This window comes from Cyanistes caeruleus, chromosome 20 (genome assembly GCF_971803275.1).
Source record: "Cyanistes caeruleus chromosome 20, bCyaCae1.hap1.1, whole genome shotgun sequence".
In the NCBI taxonomy this organism is placed as follows: Eukaryota; Metazoa; Chordata; class Aves; order Passeriformes; family Paridae; genus Cyanistes; species Cyanistes caeruleus.
Genome location: NC_141720.1, coordinates 6,920,829 through 6,944,340, shown reverse-complemented (window position 1 = coordinate 6,944,340; position 23,512 = coordinate 6,920,829). Strand labels below are relative to the sequence as shown.

Genomic DNA, 23,512 nt, shown 5'->3' with positions numbered 1-23,512 from the left:
TTATTTTATTTTATTTTATTTTATTTTATTTTATTTTATTTTATTTTATTTTATTTTATTTTATTTTATTTTATTTTATTTATTTTATTTTATTTTATTTTATTTTTGCCTGAAAGGAGGATCTCGCCTGTTTTGGAGGGGGAGAGGAGATTCTTTGTTGGCTGCACACAGGGAGTCCTGATGTTCTGCTTATTAATGGTGTCATTTATTAATTGTCATCATGTGTGGGACATGGAAGGGTGCAGATTTTGGGGGGGCTGCTCCAGGAGATAATCCCAGATGCTCCAGTGAGCCCTGGGGTTGGATCCTGGGTGAGATGAACAAGGAGGAGTGGAGCTTGGCTCAGAGTTCCCCTCCAAGAGCAAAGCAAGCCAAGAAGATTTGCTTTTTTTAGTGAAAAAATGATTAAAGCATAATTAATTTCTGAGACTTGGATAATGAAACATCTTTCTCTGCAGGCCTGAGGGCCCAAATTGGAACATTTTTAATGTTATTTTTAACGGTGCTATTTTTTACATGTCTCAGCTCTCATTCTCTTCATACTCAAAGTGGGAAAAGCCAGGCAGTGGGATTGGTATTAAAATCTCCAGCCTGTTTTTGCCATGTTTGAGCTTAGATAATGCAACAAATCTGAGGTCTGCCCTGGAGACAGGGGTGTGTGGAGGAAACATCAGCTAAACATCATCTGGTTAAGGCCAGATGGCCTCCCTGGTCATCTTTCTCTGATATCAAAGGCAATTTTGCATCATTTTCTAATGTTCTAATGCAAAACTGGGGTGGAAGTTGGTGTCACCTTACTCAGGGCCTGGACATCCCATGGTCTTTCCAAGATTATTCCACAATCCTTTAGATATTTTTCACATTGTTTTCCAGGCATTTTCCCCCTCTTTTTTGCTGTGCTGGGATTTGAGATGTGGGAAGCACAAGGCTGGGTGGAAAACAAACCCAATCTCGCTGGCACTGCGAGATCTTGATGATAATGAACATTAATAGCACATCACAGTGAGAAAATTGGAGCAGACCAGAGGTTTGGCAGGGAGGATCACAAAAAGATTTTTACTGGCAGCTCTTGGGGGATGAAGAACATCAGCTACAACTTTCTGAGAGCACAGGAACGCCCCTGCCCTGCTTGGCTCTCCCAGGGAAGATGTTCCTTCCTTGTGTGCTGTAATTCCTGCCCTGTGGAGCTCAAAAACCAGATTTTTTTCTGCACAATGGTGTAGCTGGAGGCTTCTGCCAGGCTCTTGCATTCCGGTTTGAGGGTTTTTGGGATGAAAGATGTTGTGTTCTTCACCCCACGTGCCAGCCAGCTGTGTCCAGCTGTGCCAGAGGGGTGTGTGGGGCAGGGGAGATGCTGGGCTGGCTGCAGAGCCTCTCTTTTCATCACCCTTTATTTTTTTGGCATTTCCTTCTTCATTTCCATCATCCAAGTGCCTGTTCCTCGGCTGAAACCACCTGGATGACTGCTGGACCCTCCAAGTCAGAGAACCCCCCCAGCCTGTGACCAGTTCAGTTCTTGGTACTTTACTGAATGGGGCAGAAACAAAATCCTGGATCTGGAGGTTTTCCCTTTCTTTCAGCCCCAAACCCTTCTGTAATCTTAATGAAAAAAAACAAACCTCCATCCCCATCCACCTCTGCTTTATTGGAAGTGCTAAACAGCCATCTTCAGCGACTTTTTCTAATAAAAGAATGTCTGTTAAACAGAGCCCCAGAGAGCTGAGCTGCTTTACAGGGAGCTGTTTGAACTGCTTTCTGTGATGGCTTTTTAATATAGTTTAATACAGTTCTGGCCTTTTTTCTGCATAGTTTTTCCTCATCAAAGCTTATAGTTTCCACTCTGTTGTCTGACTGTCACGCAGCTTTAGAGGGGGTTTGGGAAGGGGAATGGCACATGGAGCAGTGGAGAGCTCCATATTTTACATCCCAAATGCAGATTCACCAGTGACTCATCTGTGTCCGGGTGGGGAAATACTCTGAAGTTAAAATCCCAGTGACAACAGGCGTGGAGCACCCCAGCTGTTCACTTAACAGGTTGCACTGTGTTATTTCTTTATTTGTAATTGTATCTATTTGAAGTTTTTCCTGCAGTGAGGTATCACTTCCAGCCTGATGGCCCCACACAGCACAGGAGCAGCTCTGGGGACAGATGTGGCCCCAAGGCAAACAAAGGCAGGAGCACAGATGTGCTGATAGGGCCAGCAGCCAGAGGGGAGAGATGGGCATTTCCACAGATCTGAATCCTGCATCAGAGCTGGGAGCAGCACTGGGATCTCCAGGATCATCTGGGAGATGCTGTTGGAAACAGCAGGATGTCAGCTTGCTTTCTGGGATTCATGGATGGGCCCAGCTGGGCTTCCTCTCCTAATATTCCATTTAAAATTCTCTCCTAAGCTGTGGGATGTGCATTTGTGTTTGGGATGAAACGTGCTGCTTCAAGTGGCAGCAGCTGGGACCACTTGCCAGGGTGTGGGGTGAGGTGAGAGCCCCTGGGTTTGTGTGTTGGCACCTTCATCTCTCCCAGAAAAGGTGCTCTGGTTTCTTAGGAAGGGCAGAAGAAAGTTCTTGTGTGGAATGGAGCAAACCAAAGGCAGGGAAAGGGCCAAGGGCACTTGAGAGCCCTTCTCACAAGGATCCAGAGGAGAGCTGGGACCTGCCCATGCCCTGGAGCCCATCTGGGAGCCTCTGTCAGCACAAAAGCTGCAGGAAACACTGTCAGGAGCAAGAGAGGGGCTGGATGTTTAATTGCTTTACATCATTTATGTCATGAAGCAATTGGCTTGACGAGGGGGCAGGGAGGTTGATCCCAGTAGCTCTGCTGGAGTCACTGGAGGGGAGGTGACAATGCCATCACCCCCAGCAGGCAGCACACAGTCCCTGAGGGAAATTCCTATCAGAACATCCTGGGGGATCTGAGGGGAAGCAGCTGCAGGGCCAGGAGGGAGTGAAGACATCACTGAGCGCACTCAACAGACCCACAGAAACATTTCCAGCTCTGTGTGTGTCTGATTGCTTCAGATGTGTTCCATCTCATCCACCATGGAAGCTTCTTCTGCTGGAGCTGTGACCCCTGGCTGGGGCTGGGATGAGGAGATGAAAAGATCCAGTGTTTTATAGGAACAGAATGCAGTGCACAGCATGTGTGGGTGCCAGGGCTGGAGGAGAGGCTGCCCATACTGGGGGCAACCTGGGATAACTCTGGCTCAAACCAATTCCCACTGGTGTTCAGGTGTGAAGAACAGGGGTGAGAGGCAGCAAGCTGGGATTGTGTTTTTTAATGGAGGTCTTAATAAACACTGAATTATTTTGGTACAGGGCTCATCAGCTGTTATCCAGAGCTTTACAGATATCAGCGCCACCACCTCCTACCCTGCAAACATTTATTGCTGATAACAGTCCACGTCTGCAGCAGAATAAAGAGCTTGATGAAAAATACATCAGTGGAACCTCTGTTAGCAGAGGGCTGCCTTGGTATTCCTGCTGTGATAACCAGCAGGGACATTCCCCTGGGTTTTCCCTGGATGCTGCAGTGATGACAGTTCTGTCTCTCCCTCTCTCTTGACTCCCCCCTCTCATATTCTGGCTCCCTGGGCTGCTGCTGGATCCCAGTGGGGTCTGGAGGCCCAGGACTGGGCAGTCTGGTCAGGAAAAGGCTCCATGCACTGGCTGTACAGTGGGAAAAGAGCAAAACATGGGAGGGGGTTCCTGTGTGAATTCACTGGTTCGGTGTGGATTGGACATTTAGGAGGGTTTTTTATTTCCCCGTTGGAGACCATGTGTTCCCCTGTCCAAGATGCTGCTGCTGGGAGAGGAAACTTGGCTCTGGTGTGACTTTCAGGTGCCTCTGAACACAGCCAAGGCAAGCCCAGATCCCTGCTCACTTTGTAGGGCAGCACACACCACACCTGGGGTGGCTTTTCCTTTGAGGTGTGACTGGAAGTGGGGCTGGATGAGTGGTGGGAACACAGAATTCTGAGCTGGAGAAGCTGCTCCTCCTCTTTGCATCCAACTCCCCAAATCCATGACTGCAGCTCCTCACTGACCAGTCCCACCACTCCAAATCCCATTTCCAGCCAGCAAAGGGGGAGGGAATTTACTCAGCTGAAGGTTCTCCTCACGGATGTAATTTCCGCATAAATATCCATACATTGTCAAACCATCTCTTTCTTTCCCCCTCTTTTAGCCCCTCAAACATGTGATTTTTATTTCTCCAGATGTAAAGCCGAGCATGTGAATGTTAAATTGTTAAATAAGTCAAACATAATTATTCAAGTACCCGGCGTAATGCGTTTCAGAAGCGCAGGATCTGAAACCCGACACAATGCGCGCGGGCAAACGCTTTTGTGGGGATTGTACTCCTGAGGGGGATGTCATTTTGACAAGAATATATTTTCCCTCTTTCACAGCCTGTCTCATACTGTCTTGATGCTTTGGTGCAAGTCTCATCCGAGTAGAGTTGATTTTGATGGGGAATTATTCAAACCTTTCAGATCCATCCCTGCAGACTGGTTTGCTCCGCGGGCTGATGAGATGACACTGGTGAGGAGTTGAAATAAAAGGGTTTTTTTTTTCTTCTGCAAGGCTTGGGCTGAGCTGGTTATCTCTTGGTAATGTTATCAAATGCTCTTTTCTGCAGTCCAAGCACATCACCTACATCTGGCCAAAATATGGCATGGAAAAAAAAATAAGATGTTTTGAACAAAAAGCAGCCTTAATAGCAGATGGGGGGGAAAAATCATTAAAACTCAATTTTCAGGAACTTTTTTCGGATCCAAAATTGGAAAATATTTTGTTTGTTTGTGGACATACAGGAAACATTGCCTTTTTTCAGTGGACAAAAAGAAAATGCTCCTCAGTATTGATCAGAACAGAAAGCCCTTTTTCTTTTCTCTGTCCCACTTCTCAGTTTTGAGATTTACACCAGGCTGAGCTTCTCCTCTGGGAGTTCCAGACATTGCTGCCATTAAGCACATGAGGTTATTTGAGTGTGGATTTTCATGCCCCACATGGGGCATCTGAGCAGGGGCTCATCCAGACGTGGGATTTTGGGGATTTTGGATTTTGTGCTTTGTAAAATGCCCTGTGTAAAATACCTGCTGGTTGTGAAGTTAGTAACTTTATTGTGCTCTTCCTGGCAGTTAGAAAATGCCAAGAGAGCCAGCTAAGAACAAATCCCAGTTTCCTGTTCCCACAAGTAAATACTTGTCAGACATTTCCAGGAGCTCCATAGGACAGAAACCAGTTTTACCTGTTTGATTACAAAATCTCTTTGTTCTGGACAAGAGCTCCAGGGAGTTTTCCCTGACCCTCTGGGGCTGACCTGCTCATACCTGAGGTGACAGCAGTTATTTCTCTGATCTCATCCTCACAGTTTGCATCCCTGGCCTTTGGGATGCAGTTTTGGGTGTTGACATTTATTGATAACTCTGCCCTGCTGGCACCAGCAATTCTTGTTCATTTTTTAACTGTTTTTCCCTTTGTGGCTGCTGGGACCCTCATTCCCTCCTGCACAGGGCGTTGTCAAGGACTCTCATCCATCTTGATGACCTTTATCAACATTGTGTGTTCAAACCTGAGCCCTTAGAACCATCAGGGGGGTGTGGTGATGGGAGCCTGTATTAACACATGGATAAATCCCACTTTTTCCCTCCCCCTGTTGACCACAGTGCAGGGCCCAGCTGTTCTTTGTCTCCAAAGTCTGGTTAAAGGGCTGGGAGAAGGAGCACGAGGTGGTTCCAGCCACGTTTCCCTTGCTCTGTGTGATGAGGTGTGAGTGTATTTTTGCCATTTTCTCTCCTGTACCAAGGCTGGCGCTTCCCAGCCCACTCGATTCAAGAGTCACGTGTTGGAATTCCTCAAAGCTTCTGCTCTCTGTGTGTTCCAGACGTGCTCAATCTGTTCCTATTAATTTTTAAACGCATTTTTAGCGGCTGATAAACAGCTGGTGACACTTTGGGAGCTGCTGTGACGCTGCACACCGAGCTGGGGGATGCAGGCACACCACCGGGAGCATCGGGACCGTGTTCCCTTGGGATGCAAACACCTTCCATGTGCTGCTTCCCTCCCCTTCCCACTGAGGATGGGGTCTCCAGCTGCCACTTTGCTTTCCCTGCTGTTTTAAACCATCCTGGCTCACTGCAGGTCCTGAGCAGAGCTCAGCTCACACTGAAGGATCCAGCTGGGGAGTCTGCCTGAGCATCCTTCACAAAGCTGTTTTCACCTTAAATCACTGACAGAAAACATCATGCCTGACTCCTTCTTTTTCTTGGAGACAGACAAGATCTAATCTATGATATTTTTTCCTTTTTTTTTTAACAGCTGTATGGATTTGTTAGGCCTGAAGGGACCCTTAGATCATCTTGTCTTTCCCTGTGTGCAGTAGTGACCGTGGAAATCCATCCAGCTTCCCTTTCCACCCTGTCATGTGTGAGCTGTGACACCCTGTCAGGGGAGCCAATATTTTGGATGTTTTTTCAGTGCAGTTCTTTTCTGGGCCTCTTTGCAGTGTGCTGGGAGTGATGTTTCAGTCATCCCCGGAGCAGTAAATGTGCTGTCTGCAAAGACAGAGAAGCGACTAAATTTAACATCCTCAGTCAAATCAAAGCACTTTGAGGGTATATTTATCCTCTGCCACAGGATGAGAGGAAGGGAGGTGGTTTCTGAGTATCTCTGGAAAATGCCTTGTGGGTTCTGCTCTCTCTGCCCCAGGCTCCTGCCTTCCTGCAGGTGGAAATGCATTAATTGATGTCATAGGATTAACAAACAGGAAAAATGTGGCAGTGTCAGAGGTCTCTGTCTGATGTGCCATTCTCTTTGGAAAGCCCAGACCAGGAATTTGCCTGCCCAGGGGTAGGAGGCTGCTCCAGACAGCGAGTTTTGTCTGGAAACCTCTTGCTTCTAGTTAATCATGGATTTGGGAAATTCAGGGCTTTCTATTTTGAGAACTGAATCAGAGAGGAAGCGAGGGTTGTTTCTGTGCTCAGGATATGATTGATGGAAAACCCTTTTCTTATTTCTGAAACAACATTTATTTCTGGGAGGTATTTCACCAGCAAAGCAGAATCTGTAATAAAATAAAACCTAATCATTTTATCTCCTTCAGGAATGGCAGGGAAGAGGAGGAGCAGCATCCTTGCACACGGATGTCTTGGCTCTGCTGCTGCACTGCACAGTCTTGAGGGGCTTCATTTGTGTCAAACATGAAATAATTGCAAAGAGAAAAGCTTGTGGGTAGTGTTTGTTTGCCTGCTAGAGCTGTCCTTTGCCAGATTCTCCTCCTTTTGAAACAGTTCTTGGAAAACTGGGCAGGAATTGTGCATTGAGGAAGGATAAAGCACACAAATCAGGAGCTCTGATATTCAACACCGGACCCTGCTTGTGGCTCTTCTTACAGAATAAGAATTTAAACATTTGTAGGGGTTTTTTTTTTCCCTCCAAAATAATGCAAACTCACAGAAAAAGGTGACCTGACCTTGCCTAAGAAGCTGGGAATTTCTTCTCTCTGCTCTGGGCTGCTCCTCCCTACCCTCAGTCTTCTGAACATGCTGGTTTAGCTCCTGCTGGCTGCCTGTTTTTCTAGGAATTGGGAATTTAATGCAGTTGTTTCCCAGGAAACCCAGAGGTGACACTTTTGGATTGGCAGGAAGTGACTGAGGTGTCCAGCTGGGTAACACTGATGGAAGGGTCAGGCCAGCAGCAGAATCTCAGCACATCCCTCTGGTTTGGGTTCTCAAGACAGGGAAAATCCGTGGATGGAAACAGTCTGGTGAAAATATATAAGGAATTTCTCCTTACTACAGCTAAAGGTTCAACCACAGCATTCTGCAGCTTTGAATGGGTGATTTTTTCTGAGTGAAGAGCAGTGAATTCCTGTGATGGCTTTACATCAATAAGCTGGATAAATTGGGCATTTGTTTCTGATATGAAATCTTCCAGACCCTCTGGACAGGAGGAGGGAGCAGTGGGAATGTTCTCCTGCCTCCATGAGTGGCAGCCTGCATCACTCCTTTCCTTTGAGAAACTTTGGAAGGGACAATTATAGCAGCTAAATTGGCAATACTGGAGGGCTGAAGTTCATGTCAGTTATTTTCCAGACTTGCTGGATGCTTGCAGACATTTGCAGAGTGGTGCAGGAGATGGTAAATGATTCCCTGATTGATTACATGTCTGAATGTGGCTTTGTGGGATTTGGGAGCCTCTTCCAGCTCGGGAGGAAAGGATGAGAATTTAAATCATAATCTGAATTAAAGTTTCCTGGGTTTAGAAGGGAGAAGTTTGCTTCCTTGTTCCCCACACCTGAACTGGTGTAGGATGCTCAGGGTGATCTTATCAAAGTTTTTTAGTTACTCATGAAACCAGGACCTTGTACTTGCAAACAATCCAGGGTGAAGCTGGAGCTCAGTAGCACCAAGAGATGTCTCAGTTTGAAGAGCAGTTTTGAGGGTGCTGGATCAGCCCCTGGTGATGCGTTTGTGGTGATTTGGTCGTGTGTTCAAGTGTCCCCAGTGCGTGAAAAATGGATATTTAAGGGGCATGTTAGTGCTGATCTGGGGCAAGAAGGCAGCTCAGACCTGGCTGGCTTTGGGGGAATTCTGTTTATAATGATAATAAACCCCACAAGTATACAAGGTGCTTCTCCTCCATGGAGTCTGGGAGAGGATCAGGTCTAAGGAAATGAACTTCATCCTGCTTTCCTGTGCTTCTCTTCCTGCTGTTCTTGCTGAGTGTTTCTGCTCAATATCACTCTGTTTTGAGGTGGGAAGGGAGTGCAGGCAGAGGGGAGCTCCAGCCCTCTCCTGGTTGTGTGTTCCCAGAGCTCACGAGCACATCGAGTTCTTCTGCACCACCCTTCTCCTCTGGGCCTTTTTCCCTCCTTTTTTCTTTTAAACTTCAAGCTGGGAAAGTGAAGATGTTTCATCCAGGTGCGTCTGTGCCTGTTCAGGAAGCTTGGAGCAGCCCCTCCATCTGTGGAGCCAAGAGGGATTCCTGCTGCAAGCCCTGACTCTGTGTAGCTGCAGGGAAAGAAACTTCAATGGGAAAGGTCTCCCGTCCCTGCAAACACAGCGGTTCCAGGTTTTGAGCAAATCAAAGCAGCAAATCCCAGGCAAATTCTAAAAGCTGCCTTTTACAGTGCACTTGAAAAACTCCTGTTTGCTTCCTGCCTCTTTTGTGTACGTTGGAATTACAGGAATTTCTTTGAGCTTAAACGAGTTTTTTCTCCTGATTTGTAAAACACAGCTGGTCTCAAACAGCTTGTGATGGTTAAGCTGCTGCTGCAGCAGGGCTTTAGGAGGGACTTTGCTTCCCTGAGGCTCCTTGGGGCAGAGCTGATGCTTTGCAGGTAGGATGGGGGGAGTTAAGTAGAGCTTCAGGATGAATCCAGGGCTCAGAGCCTGAGGAATCAATGGAAAAGCTTCCTCTGCCTTCAGGGCTTGGACCACAGCAGCTCTGAAGTGTTAAGCTGCAGGTGCCTCCCTTGAAGTGGGGTATTTCCATTCAGTGGGATGGTGACTTCAAAACCAAAGCCCTGGGTGTGGCAGGGAGGGACAAACCTGTCCTTGGTCTGTCCATCTGCAGATGGGGCATCTCCCATCAGTGCTGCTGCCCTGGGACTCGAAAGGATCTAAACTTCTGGGGAAAAACCTGTGCTGGAGGCTGTGGCCCTGCCAGAAACTGGGGGCTCTGCAAAATGCAGGGGAAAAAAAAGCTTTTAAACCCTTTCCTTTGTGTTGTTTTTATATCTGGCTGCATTTTTTTCCTTTAGCACCTGGGAAAATGATGAAGGAAATCAGGCAAGGAGAATTTTAAGCTCTCTCTCTTTCCCTCTAATAGGTAAATTACTCTTTGTGCAAGTGGATTGGTTTCATATGGATGCTTCCAATTTTTCTTGCACATGCAAAATGTTCCTAAACCACTTTTTCTTTTTTGGTGCTCCATATGTTTTGCTCTGACCTCCCAGCTCCCTTTTGGAGCCAAGCAGAAATGGGAACCCAAAGGTATGTGAAAATCTATAATATTTCCTGCTTACATCCCAGGCCTTGATCGAAAGGGATTAAACCTAATACAGATTAAAGCCAGTTTCTTGGAAGCAGGTTTGGATATCCATGTTTTGCATCTGACTAGCTGTTTTTTCCATCTGTTTCGACAAATCAAATCAATACTGGGGGAGGAGGGGGGGATGTTTTTGCAGGAGAGCCTCTCCTTGCAGTGTGCAAGGAGCCCTTGGAAATTCCCCTTGGCTGGAATTCACTTGGAATACGTCAAGGTAGAGCTGATGAAAGGGCTGGGATGGGGTGGCAGCTTTTTAATATTGAGTCTGGTCATGGAGTGATAAAACCAAAAAATGGTTTGGAAAGGACATTAAAACCCATCTTGTCTCACCCTTGCCATGGGCAGGGACACCTTCCACTAGTCCAGGGTGCTCCAAGCCTCCCTCAACAATTCCAGGGACGGGGCAGCCCCAGCTTTTCTGGGTGAGCTGAGTGCAGAATTTCAGGTATGGGGATAGCTCAGGTGAGAGCTGAGAGCAGAGCCACGCTCCTGTCTCACCTTCTACCACCAGGAATTAACGGGAGCTTCTCCTTTTCCATGCTCTGCCTGAGCAGGTTTTTACTTAGGGTGCAAATAATCCCTAAGGAACTGCCTCTAACAGGGGCTTTTCCCTGGAAAAGTTTGTTAGGGTGGCTCTTTTTGAGTCAGAAGGAGAGGGTTTTGCTAAAGTGCCTGACTTCAGGCAGCCTGAGTTATGGGCAGGGGTCACAGGAGGACCTGGAGCCCTTTAGCACGAGGAAGGGATGGGGTTGTGGAGCAGTTCACCCGCAATTTGGGGAGCAAACTTAATTAAATCTGACTGAATTCAAATGTTTAGCAGGAGCAGCTGGTTATTGGACAAAGTTTAGCCTGTCTTGGTGTTCCCTGTGGTGTAAGACAAATACTGGAGCCATTTCTGGGGTTGTCTGGCCATCCTATCCTTTTGAATCAGTGCTGTGGGGCCAGGAGTTCTCTTCAAGACCCTTTCCCGTGAATACTTCTGGTTGTTACATCCATGAAAAGCACAGATATGATAATTATAACCACCCTGCTTAGCACAGTTTGAGCTCTGGGCCTTTTCTAGGCTCTCCAAAGCCTGCAGAGATCCATCCATAGCATCGTGGCCCAGATTTGGACCATGGAAGCTCGGAGGCACAATGAGTTCTGCCCTGAGCTGCTGGAATGATCCTGCTGGTGTCCCACACCCGGTATGAGGTGTCTCTGTGGCAGCTTGGTCCATGCTCAGAGCTTTGCAGACTGCCTGTGTAAGCCTATTTACCAGCATTTAAAGCTAATTAGTGGTTTTAGGAATTTTTTTTTTGTCTTTTTCCTCCCTTCCTACCCCTCTTTCCGGGCCAAGTGCCCAGCACAGCTTGGTGGCTTTCAGCAGGGACTTGGTGAGGTCGGAGCCGTCAGCGCCCACGTCCTCCCACGTTTCACACCTTCCCATGCTCCAGCTCCCTCTTCTGCTGCTCAGAGCTCGGCATCCTTCCAGCTTCATTAGGGAACGGCTAATTAGGGGCAGAGGGAAGGAGCTGGACAGAGCAGAGGGGCTGTAGTGGGGTGTGGAGCTTTGCCTGGTGCTGATGGAGCTGTCACAGCCACCCTGGCTGTGCTCACCTGAGTCAAGCTCCTGCTGGAGCCGCTTTGTTTGTGGTTTTCCCCCTGTAATTTGCCAGGGTTGGGGGGAAAAGCCCAGTCCCCAGCCTCATAACCCTCCTTTCCCAAAGGACACTCTCCTTTTGTAACCATCACAAAGCCATGCAAACGATTCCCCTCCAGTTACACACTGGATTTTATTTTTTCTTAAGTGGCAATTCTGTAATATCTTTAATCTGGAGGGAAGCAGCCAGCCCTCAGATCAGACTTGCAGTGCTCAGGCCTTTCTGGGAATCCTCCTTGTCTCTAGGAATCCACTGGGAGAATGCTGAAATCCCAGCTGCAATAAAAGTGGAGCTCTTACCACTTTCTTCTCCCTGCTGGCTCCTTCTGCTCAAATAGATTTCATTATTGCTCTGAGCAAAGGGAAAGCTCGTCTGACTTGTGCTTCTCAGGCTTTGCTGAGTGTGTTCTGTCACTGCTGGACACAAAATAAGTCACACAGACACAGTTTGAGGTGGGGTGAAAGAAAGAGCGTTCTTTATTTATTCTTTCAGTATTTATAGGTGTATGACCACGACCAGGGATTGGATAGTGAGGTTAACACCTTCCCAACCCCACTGGCCGTGAGAGATGTCCATCAAAAGGCCTATCTTTAATGGAATGTATAAACACCTATGTTTATGGTTTCTTTGCTGGGAAAGTGGCTAGAGCTTGTAGAAAAAACAATATTGAAGGCCTGATTCTCAGGGTGACCTGTGTCCCTCTCAACCCTCTCTCCCAGTGCCCTGAACACTTCAGCACCCATGGGTGCTGCTGAGCTCTCCCAAGGGCTGAGCTCACCGCTCCAGCTATTCCAGGGCCATCAAATCAATCTCTGTGTTCAGCTGGAGGTTCTTTCCCAGCTCATCTCTCTTGGCTTTGGTGCTGGCTCACTGAAAAACCGCTGGGTTTCCCCCCTGAGGCTTTTTAAGTCCCATGGAAGCCAGCTCCTCGCTCCAGTCACTGCTATCACATAAAGATAATAAAAGTACTGAACGAGGCAGCAGCTCAGCAGCCGTGGCGGAGGAGAGAGCCCATTAAGGAGCAGAACAGCTCTTTATTGCTGTTGTATTAGAGGAACTCGGCAGCATCACGCAGGCACTGGAGTTTCAGGGCATTAATTCCTGCTTTTGGGAGCTGTGGGAGGCACGGGGAGCCATGGCTGGGCTGGGTTGTGGCTCTCGGTGATGCTTTGCCTCTTCTCTTGTTGCCTTTGGATCTTCTCTGTGTCACAAGAAAGGGAGTGACCTGCCCTGCCCCTGTTTGCTGTGGGGTGGGGACAGAGGAGCACAGACACCTCTGGACACTCAGACATCGGGGTTTAGGCACGCCAAAGATGTGTGACAGTGTTCCCTTCCTTCCTCAGCTCTTCTGTGATGGGAAAAGACAAATTGGTGTCTTAAATATGGGAGATGGGCTGTGTGCATCTGGATAACTTATGATGGTGTGACAGAGTGCAGAGATTTTCTAGCAGTAGCCATAAATCCACCTGAATTGTTCTTTTCTGCTGCTTGTAAGGGAACAGTGATGGTTTTGCAGTGACTGCTCATTCTTGAAAGGCTTCATGATTTCAGACATGATGCCAGCCCCAAAGAGCCCAAAATAAACCTGTTAAAATCCTACAGGAGTGCTGTTCCCACTGGAAATCAGCAGTGGCTTTTCCCAGTGATTTAATATTTGCACCCCCAGCATGTAATGTGGCCAGATCATGGGGTTTAATGCAAAATAGTGAGGATTTAATAATGTTGTTTTTAGAAGCCCATTCAAACACACTGTGTGGCTTAAAGCAGCACTTTACAGCAAATGGGCTTCACCACCCTGTGGGGCTGGGGGAGAGGAGGAGCTGCCAGAGCTCTGGGACCAGCAATAAAGCAAATGGAAGTGCCAGTGAAGGATCCCTGGTATCTGTTGGAGGAGGGAAGAGGCTTTGCCATACCCACACTTGCCCATCTGTTGCATGGCCCTTGCACTGAAATACAGGGACAGAAGCCTGGACACCAGGAAAACTTCCCTGGCTTTGATTTGTAATCCTTATCAAATGTGTATCAGCCCAAATCTGCTCAGCTGGCACCCCTCCAGAAGCTGGATGCCAGCAAACAGCATGAGTGGCACTGGGAGAAGTGTGGCATCCCTGGGCAGGCGAAGTGGAGCCACTGAGGAAATCATCCAGGAAATCCAAACCTGTTGTCCAAACCAATTATTACTGGACAGCCTCATCCTCAGCAGGCAGCTGGGTGGATGTGATCCAGCTTGAGAGGGTGGGTGTAGGAAAATCCATCTGATCAGATCCTTTCATGGGGCTGTGCCCACCCTTGGCATCCCAGGAAAACATTGCACGTTGTCTGATTTCCTCCTGCCCAAACAGGGCTGATGCTCTTCTCTGGTACCAGCTTGTAGCAGGAGAGGGAGATTTAAGGAATTCCTCAGCAAATTCCTGGGATGCTGAAGCAGCAGCAGTTCTGGCTGCTCTGTGTCCAGGGAAAAGGGCCCTTGCAAGTTTATGTCCCAGGCAAAAGCACAAATGACTGCTCCAGAGCAAGCAGGTTGTGGTTTGTGTTCCCCTCACACTCTTCTGGTTTTCCAGGGCTGGTCCAGCCAAGGTCCAAACCACGTTGGTTTGGGACAGAGATATGCAAACAGAGAGATGGGAGGCTGGGAGCTGCTTGGTTTGCAAGCAGCAGGTGGTGCCCAGCCCAGGAGGGGTGTGCAGGGGGGTGAAGCTGCTGGGAAGTGCCCAGGTGTGCAGGGAGAAGAGCAAACAGGAGCTGCCCAGCCACGTGCACCAGCAGGAGAAAATTCAGGATTCTCCAGCACCTCAGGCAGGAGGCAGCTGGATCAAATCCTCCTTGCTCTGAGGACTGCATTTCTTTGAGCATTCCTGTCTCTGGGACTGTTCCCATCAGTGTTTTGGTTGTGGGATGCCATTATCCAGCTTGGAAATGATATCTCTGCGTTCCTCCCGTGCCAAGTGTTCCCCCAGTCCAGCTGGTTTGTTTTTTCAAACCTGAGAGAGTTTATTTGAGAGTTTTTCTGGTTGCTCAGAGATACCATCAGTTTGTCTCTGATTTTGGGGTCAAGTTTCTGCCTGAGGCTGGGGATGTTTGGCCTGAGGATTTGTTTTGCCCTTTGTGAGTTTAGGGGCAAAGCAGAAAATGACTCCCTGTAATTCCAGGCTGTGAAAACCCCTCTGCCATGGGATGGGCAGAGGTGGCACAGAGGGGTCTCTGCCCAGAGTTATCAGTGTTGGGCAGACCTCCTGATTTGCTTCCAAGCACATCTGTTTGTTGTGGAAATGCTCAGTGCTGGCTATGAGCCCTCTGCTCATTCCCACTCCCAGGGTCACTCCTGGAGTGCCCAGAGCTGGAAAGTTCCTCCTCTACAAAGTGTTCTCCAGTCCAGCTGGGTCAGTTTGTTTTTTCAAATAAAAAAAAGTTTATTTTAGAGTTTTCTAGATGCTCAGAGATACCATCAGGCATAAACAATGCTGTAGGAAGTAGAAGAGCAGTGAGCATAGTAATTTATTTTCTATTTGGCTTTGGTTTATTTTAAAATCTATAATTCCTAAAAGAAGGTGTTGGAAGTAAGGAAGAAAAGTGGTGAATTTTTTATGGAAGTGGTGTGGCTATTGTGTTTTTTTTTATTCTTTTCAAAAATCCCATTTCTTTACTGACTTTGTTTTTTTTCCCAAACTGACCAGTGAGTGTGAGGAACCCACTTTGAGTCTTGATTATTTTATTTTACTTTTACTTTCTTTCTTTTTTCCCATGAAGTACAGAACTCTGTGCCTTTTTAAACCTGAAATGACATGCAGGGCCCTCGTGCCTCGCTTCGTGGTGCTGCTGTTTTGCAGCAATGATCTCTCTGGTCAGTCAGTGATCAGCTGGGTGGTTGGATTCAACCCCCATAAATACAAGGCACACTTCAATTCCTGGAATTTCAGGAATGTGAAGGGCATCCCTCACTTGTCATGGCAAAACCACCAGGAATTTACCCACCAACCCTTTGGCAGGTCACTGCTAGAGAAAAGTGTCTGTGCCTCACCTGCATTTGGTACCTTTATATTCCTATTTATATTCCTGCCATCTTATTGTCAGTGGGATGTTATATATAGCTTTTATGGTAATTTTGTGTGCTGAATGCAGTTTCTAGGGAGGAAATTGCATTGAGGAATGGGTGAAGAGGTAATAATAATAGCAATAATCTGCATAAGCCCCTGTTGTTAAAATCCACAGCCCTACATCTCCTGGAAGAAAAATGCAGAGATAAGAGAATGGTTTTCCAAACATCTTCTAATGACTTGGAGGGTGACTTTTGGCAAGGGATGGAGTGGCAGGACAAGGGGAAATGGCTTTAAACTGAAAGAGATTTGGGTTAGATGGATATTGGGAAGGAATTTGAGGGTGGGGAGGCCCTGGGACGAGGTGCCCAGAGAAGCTGTGGCTGCCCCATCCCTGAAGTGTTCAGGGGCAGGTTGGAATGTCTGTTTTTGTTGTTTTGCTCTGTCCTGGTATTCCAGAAGCAGGGAAAAGCCTCAGCTGGGATCAGGGACCCTCGTGCTGCCGTGTGGGTGTGGAACAGATCCTGACCCAACCCCAGAGCCACAAGTCAGGCCTGGGTTTGCCTGCAAATTTTACAGGGGAAAATGAGACACGGTTTAGCAAACACTTAAGGGGTGATTTACTTTTAAGAATGTTGTTTAATCCTGTTGAAATTGAGAGGATTACTTCCCTTCACATACATGCTTAAGCTCTTCCCTGGCTGGGATCTGTGAGGAGCTGGCCTTGCACTTGGCTTCTCTTGCTCTTAGCAGGAGTTATTGGGAAAAATATTCCCTGATATTGGGACAGTCGCTGTTCAACCTTCTGGAGCTGTGTCAGGGAGGTTTTTTTGTGCCTGATCCCTCACGCTGGGTTTGGTTTTCTCACCTGAGGGTGGATTTGGGATCCTGGCTGTGCTGGCTCCTCCCTGGAAGCAGTGCCCAGGCTTTGATGTGCCAGCATGTGCAGAGCTCGGGGCTGTGCAGCAAAGGACAGGGGGGAGCTTCTTGGTGAGGGGAACCAGGAGCTTCCCTCTTAAATTTCCCTGGAAGTCAAACCCCACAGTGGAACTGTCTGATTCACAAACTGGATTTTTACTTCAGAAGGCTAAGAATAGAGCATGGAAGAGACTCAGTCAGTCAGCCTAGGACTTCCCTGGCACTATTTTAAGTCCCCTGGAGCAGGGCTGGGGGTGCCAGTGGAGTCTCCAGTCTCTGTGCCCTGTCTGAGCTGGTGTCACAGGTACCACTGGTGGTGTTTTGTGCTGTGATGAGCCTTGGAGCCTTTCAGGGATGTTCTGTTCCCTGTTTTCCATGTGGGAATCACCCGCTGGACACCGAACTCTGGCAGGTTTCTGGTTGCTGCCCTGGCTTTGGCTCCACGTGGGGCAGCAGCAGCTGACAGCCAGGCTGGAATTCATGGCAGATGAAAAGTGGGAGGGATGAAGGTTGCAAATGTGTGGAGGAAAAGGATGGACTGAGATGAGGCTCTCACTGATGTCCTGGGATAAAAATGTGGGAGGCAGAGAGGCTCTGAGTTCATCCCAGGAGAAAACAGGGATGTGGTCCCTGGCTGGGTGGTGTGGAGGTGGCTCAGCAAACCAGGGGAGCATCCCAAAGTAAAATTCCTGAATAAAGGGATCTGAGGGGTCCCTGTGGCAGCTCCAGGCTGCCCCCAGAGGGTTGGGTTTTTCCACCTGTAGCCCACCCTTTATCCATGCCCCACCCCAGTAGATTGGAAACCAGTCCAAAAATAAGAAGTTTGTTTTAATAACTCCAGCTTTGAAATGGTGAATGTGAACAAGAGTAGAACACAGTTTAAATCTACAAGAGACCCAAACCCATTCTTTGTTCCTCTTCACTGAAAGTTCCCCTTAGCAATTAAAACTTCCATCAAAAAATGGGAGTTTTTCTGAAAAACCTGGTGGTTTTATTGCTTCTGATTGCAATGCTGATGAGAATATTTTGGTGTTGAATCACTCCTGGCTGTTTTCTGGCAGAAAAGGGCGATGGTCTGCACTCACCTCTGACAAACTGATGATGCATCTTTATTGAATTGCAAGGAATCAGAGCTGTTCAGTCTTGGCAAGTTTGCCTCAATAAGATCATTTTGTGTGAGGAGAGACACGAAAGGAGTTGTAATCCTTTTGTAATAAAATACAAATGAAGAGGGTTTTCTCAGTGCTTCTTAGTGTTGCTTAAAACCTGTCAGGGCAGGTCTGGGCTCTCTAAATGAGTGTGGGGATGGCGTTTCCTCAGATGAAGCTGTTCAATAATATCTTTATAGCTGAGGGCTAAATGTTTTTTGTGCTTTTTGTGTTTTTTTTGTGGTGGAACCTGCAGCAGGGTTTGCACTGGCAGTGTCCTCCCAGCCCTGATGGTGACACTGTGACACTGAGGGGGGATTGAGCACATCCATTCCATTGGGGTTCAGCTCCAAGCACCAGGCTGGGGATCCTTGGGCTCCCACCAAACCTTCCTGTGTCACCAGTAAGCACACCAACATCTCTTTCTCTCATTTCCAGGTGATCTCTGCAGTATCCAGGCTCTCCTTCCACAGTATTGCTCAAACCAAAGGAATTAGGTAAGATCCTTTCAATACGATGCTTTAAAATAACATCTCTCCATGTTCCTTGTATTTAATCACATCAGATTCATTAGAAGCTGCCCATGATAGGGTTAAACAGACACCAGGGGCATCTTTGGGATGTAGGTGGGGTCCTTACAGCTGCTTGGGAGTAATTTCAGATGAAATAGTGAAAATACGAGGAGCTGTGTACGCTGTTTGTGCCAGGAAGGGCAGCAGGGTGAGTTTTGGTGTCTCTAGCTGGAGGTTTTGCTCAGCTTCATGAGGGATCCCAGGAAAGTCAGCAGTGCCCAGGAGCTGTGGCATCACCCCACTGTCCCCACTGTCCCTGTGCAGGGGAGCCCAGGGACCTTTCTGCCCGTGACAGCTGGGAAATGTCCCCCTGGCTTTGTCACAGGCACATCCTTGGTGAGGGTGGGAGGAGTGCCCTGGCACCCAAGGCGTGCTGCCTGCTCCTCTGTTAGCTGAGGGAGCACTGGAGAAGGAATTAAAAGCAGCAGACAGCCCCTATTAAGCAGAGCTGTTATCCTGCTCTTTGTTCAGCTCCCTGCAAAATTGCTTTGCAATTGCTTTCCTTGTTCGAGTGCATTTGGATTATTAATCTGGGAACATCTCATTAGGACCACGGCTATAACAGGGATGAGCTTGCAGCCTAAATTACCTTTTCCTTGTTTTTTTGGGAGGGAAATGTGTGAGTTTTCACGCCCCAACTATAGAACACATTTGATTTTCTCCACAGCATGTGTCCTGCTGCTGTTCTGGGTGGGGATCTGTGGCACATCCCAAGCCAGGCACAGCCAGGATGAAGAGTTTCAGGCTGGATGAGGTCCCTGCCCCACTCCCAGCCCTGTCACCCATCCCCAGCACCCCCTGCCACCACTCCCACTGTTGGAACATATTTTCCCTGCCTTGTCTGCGCTGAGATTGCTGGAGGGGAACAGCTTTTCACGTGTAAAACCAGCTCGGAGCCTTCCCATCTGTTAAACACGAATCTGCCAGATCCCAGCAGGGCTGGGGGGAGATGCAGGGGGCGAGGGCTTGAGGAGGAAAGATTTGTTGTAAGTTAGGGACTGTTTGTTTTGATAATAGCCCTGAGTCCTGGAGGAGCCTGCAGTGATTTTTGTTTTAAGGGAAAAGAACATCCAAGGAGTTTGGAGGCCAGGAGCAGCGGGGGATTCGTGTGCACAAACTGCAGGGCCTTGCTGAGGGCTGGATTTAAGTCCTGGGGCATCACTGGGAGGGTCCCAGGGTGTCACCCCTGGCAAAGCCTTTCCCAAGGCAGGGAGGGAGGTCCTGGATCCAGCTCAGGGGATGAAGGAGCTGCCATCCCCTGGGAATGCTTTGGTTGAGCCCCTGTTGGTTGTGTTGAGGGCTGGGCGTAGCTGAGATCCAGGGATGAGGGAGGCTTTGCTATTCTTGTGGGTGTGTGGCTTTCTCTCATTCGTTTTACAACTGGCATTTACAGTTCCCACTAAAATCCTTTATCTTGGAAGCCTTTGGCACCGTAATTACACAAGAGTAGCAGAGAGCTCAGTGAGTCTTTGCTTCTAACCCTGTTTTCCTGTGAATTAACCCTGTTTCTCCTCCAGCTCTGCAGGAACAGAAAGTGCTGTCACTCCTTTAGCTGGCAAATAGAACAGACTAGAAACAAATTCTGTAATTCCAGGAAAATTTCCCTCCTGGGAGTGTTCCCTCCCACCTCGCTGTCCCCTACAGCCACAGAGCCCTTCCTTTGTCCTTTGCTGCATCTTCTTTCCTTTAAATTAGGTGATCTCTTCCTGCACCATCACAAACCCCTCAATGACAGAAACTAATCTCAAATGAATTTATCTGAATTAATCTAATCTTGTGGGAACCAGCAGCAGCTCTGGCTGCCTGAAGGGACTGCTCACATCAGCCACCACTGCCTCAGCTCCTTGGGGTCCATGCTCTCCCCTCTCCCAGTGAAGATGCTTCCACTGGAAGTGGGAAAAATCTTGTTGGCTCAGGCACTGTGCTTAAAACCGTGGTAAATACAGTGAAATTTGGATTCTGGGTGGATTGTATGGTCTTCAGCCCCACGGCACAAATGTGGCTCTGCTCCAATCCCTATTTAAGGTCTGAGAATCAGGATCACGCAAATTAAGAGTGAAATAAATCCCAAAGCCTGTTACTTGTCCTTAAATAAGTTTCATGGTGTGGAGAAAAATAAAAATCAATCTTGTGTGCTGTTCAGTGAAAAAAAAAAATTAAATCACTCTTTCTGTCTTAATAATTTCTGGCTACAGGAACCTTGGCAGAGGAACCCTGTTTCCCAGAGTCCTGCAGATAGCTATCAGGATAGCTCTGTGGAGATGACAGAGTGTTTCTTCCAAGAAACAAGCAGCAAAACCAGGGCAAAAACTCGATCCTGAATGCAGTGTTTGATTTGCAATGTGCCTAATGTGCAGCAGCTGTAGCTGCAGCCCTGATGTGACCATCCTCTGCCTGCCTTGTCCCCATCCCAGGGCTGCTTCTGCCAGCCCTGCAGGAAGGGCTCTGTGCTGATGGGATGGGAATTTCTGCTGGGATTTTGATCCCTCTGTGGTCCCAAAGGATTGTGCACAGGGACAAAGAGCTCGGGAGAGATTTATTTAATTGGTTTTGGTTCCCATCCTTCCCTCCATCTTTTTGGAGGACTGTCAGCACTTCCAGGGAGAAGTTCCACTGTGCTCCATCCCTGGCTGTCCCTGAACAAGGAGCCTTTATTATCCATGTCTGGATTTTCCACTGCAGCCCTAATTCCATTACCCCATTCCCACTCTGACTGGCACTCCCCAGCCAGCCTGGAGGATTCTGTAGCAGCGTGATCTTTGCACACGGATGTTGTGCAAGGCTTCTCCTGTGCTTTGAAGCAAGAATTTTCATTCCCTTTACGAGTTTTCTTTCCAAGTTTTCTTGAGCAAACTCAGCTCTCTGGAGGACAGCAAGACTTCTTGTTGCAGGTCCCAATAAACCAGGATTATAATTATTTTCTTAAAGCTTTTTTTTTCTGTTTCCCTTAAGACTTTGCTGCCACAGCCACGACTGTTCCCTGCTGCCTGTGGCATCCTGGCATCCTCTGGGCTCCATCATCCACCTCGTGCTCTGGGGGCTGGAAGTGAGCTCTGAGCAGAGGAGGGGGCATGTGTTTATTCATCTCCCTGAGATCTGTGTTTTTCCTGGAAGCAGACCTCTGCAGGCAAAGCAGGAGGTTCAGGAATATTGGCCCGTGCTGCCTGCCTGCATTTTTAATGTGTGCACAGCAAAGCCCAGCTGAGAACAGGAAGAGGTTTGCATGTTCAGAGGCCTTTATGGAGGCCCTAAATCTGAGTAAATCCTTTCTATATGAACTGAACCTCTGGATGACTCTCCTCAGAAGGCACCACAGTTGATAAAAGAGCATTAAAAGCATTTGCAGGTGGGCAGGAAGGCGAATCCTGGTTGTCAGAGGTTTTCTCTCACAGGAGCAGTGGTGATGCTTTGGCTGGGCCATGGAGGGAAGGACACAGGGATGAGTTTTCCCCCTCTTGGGGCCAAGGCAGGACCCCTTTGTGTCACCTGGAAGAAAAACTGACCAGTCCAGATCCAGTGGGAGTGGCTGTCAGGGCTGGGTTGCCCATGGGCACCCTGTGAAATGGCCATCCCGTCTCTGTGTTTTTTGAAACAGGTTTCCCAGAGAAGCTGTGGATGCTCCATCCCTGGAAGTGTTCCAGGCCAGGCTGGATGGGGCTCTGAGCAACCTGGTTTAGTGGAAGTTGGATTAGGGAGATTGGAATGAGATGATCCTTATGGTCCCTTCCAAACCATTCCAGGATTTTGTGATTTTTCCCATCTCCACAGTGCAGACAGAGAGGGGAGAGGAGAAAAGCTCAACACTGCCCAGGTCAGAGCCACCTCCAGGCACATCCAAGGCAGCCAAACGAGTACCAGCAGTGAGGATTGATCCAGAGGAGAGTTCCCTGCAGCCCCTGCCTCCTGCCAGCCCTCATCCCTGCTCCCCTTTGCCCAGGTGAAGCATCAAAGGGGCTCAAAATGAGGATTGCAGCATTGTCAGCCCTGGAGTTTCTGAACTTAACAGCTTGCCAGGAATATCAGGATATGTGTGGGGGAAAGGAGGAGGGATGGGAAGGGAGAGGCAGAGCAGCATTCCTGGCAGGAGGTGCCCAGGGGGCACAGGGAACTGGACCTGCAGCCCCTGCTCTGCAAAACTTGAGTGTCTGTGATCCCAATGTGTATCACTGGCTGATCAGGAGATTCCTCAGTGATTCAGCCTGGAGTTTTGTCCAGGTTTCATGACTTTAACCCATTTCCCCACCTGACTGAAGCCCCACTGTGGTGTGGGCTGACCCTTCTGCTTGCAGTGGGGGTGACCCTGTAAGAAGGGTTGGGAGCAAACCCTGCTGCTTGCAGAAGATGTGGTGGCACAAGCTGGAGTTGATCAGGATGTTCCCCTCACTGTCCTGGAGGGAGATAGGGGAAGATCTTTCACAGAATCACTGGGTTGGAAGAGAACTCCAGGATCACTGAGCCCAACCCATGCCCTGACACCTCAACTAAACCATGGCACCCAGTGCCACATCCAGTCTGTTTTCTAAATCCAGGGATGGTGACTCCACGGCCTCCCCGGGCAGGCCATTCCAGTACTTTATTATTCATTCAGTGAAAAACTTTTTCCTAATATCCAACCTATATTTCCCTTGGCACAGCCTGAGATTGTGTCCTCTTGTTCTGTCAGTGGCTGCCCGGTGAAAGAGAGCAACCCCACCTGCCTACAACCACCTTTCAGGGAGTGATAAGGTCACCTCTGAGTCTCCTTTTCTCCAGGCTGAACAACCCCAGCTCCCTCAGTGGCTCCTCACAGGGGCTTTGTGTTCCAAGCCCCTCACCAGCCTCGTTGCCCTGCTCTGGACCCACTTTTATGGCCTTTGCAAGGATTCTCCAGCCTGCTGGAGGCTTCTTGCAGATTTGATTTGGTTTCTGCTCCCCCCCTGCCCCTGGGGATGGGAGGCAGACCCAGCTGGGTGTGAAAATGGCAAGCAATTAAAGGTGTTCTAACAATTAAGTCCTCAAGTGTCTTGTGGTGAGGAGGTTGTTAGGGCACCTCTTCTCCTGAAGGTTGGTTTTACAAGGACTGTTTTATTCCCTGCCAGCGGCTCTCTGCAATTGCACTGTGCCCATTATTCTTTTACTGCCGTTGTGTTTTTCCTTGTACACACTTT

General features: G+C 48.3%; 1 protein-coding gene across 1 annotated transcript in view; it reads left to right on the top strand.

Annotated features, from left to right (window-relative positions):
* VAV2 (vav guanine nucleotide exchange factor 2) overlaps nt 1–23,512 on the top strand; it is a 122,799-nt gene that overhangs the window by 57,044 nt on the left and 42,243 nt on the right. Inside the window, exon 3 of the mRNA XM_086858837.1 lies at nt 18,232–18,290. Within this exon, the coding sequence (XP_086714963.1) occupies nt 18,232–18,290 (59 nt within the window). The remainder of the gene's footprint in view (nt 1–18,231; nt 18,291–23,512) is intronic.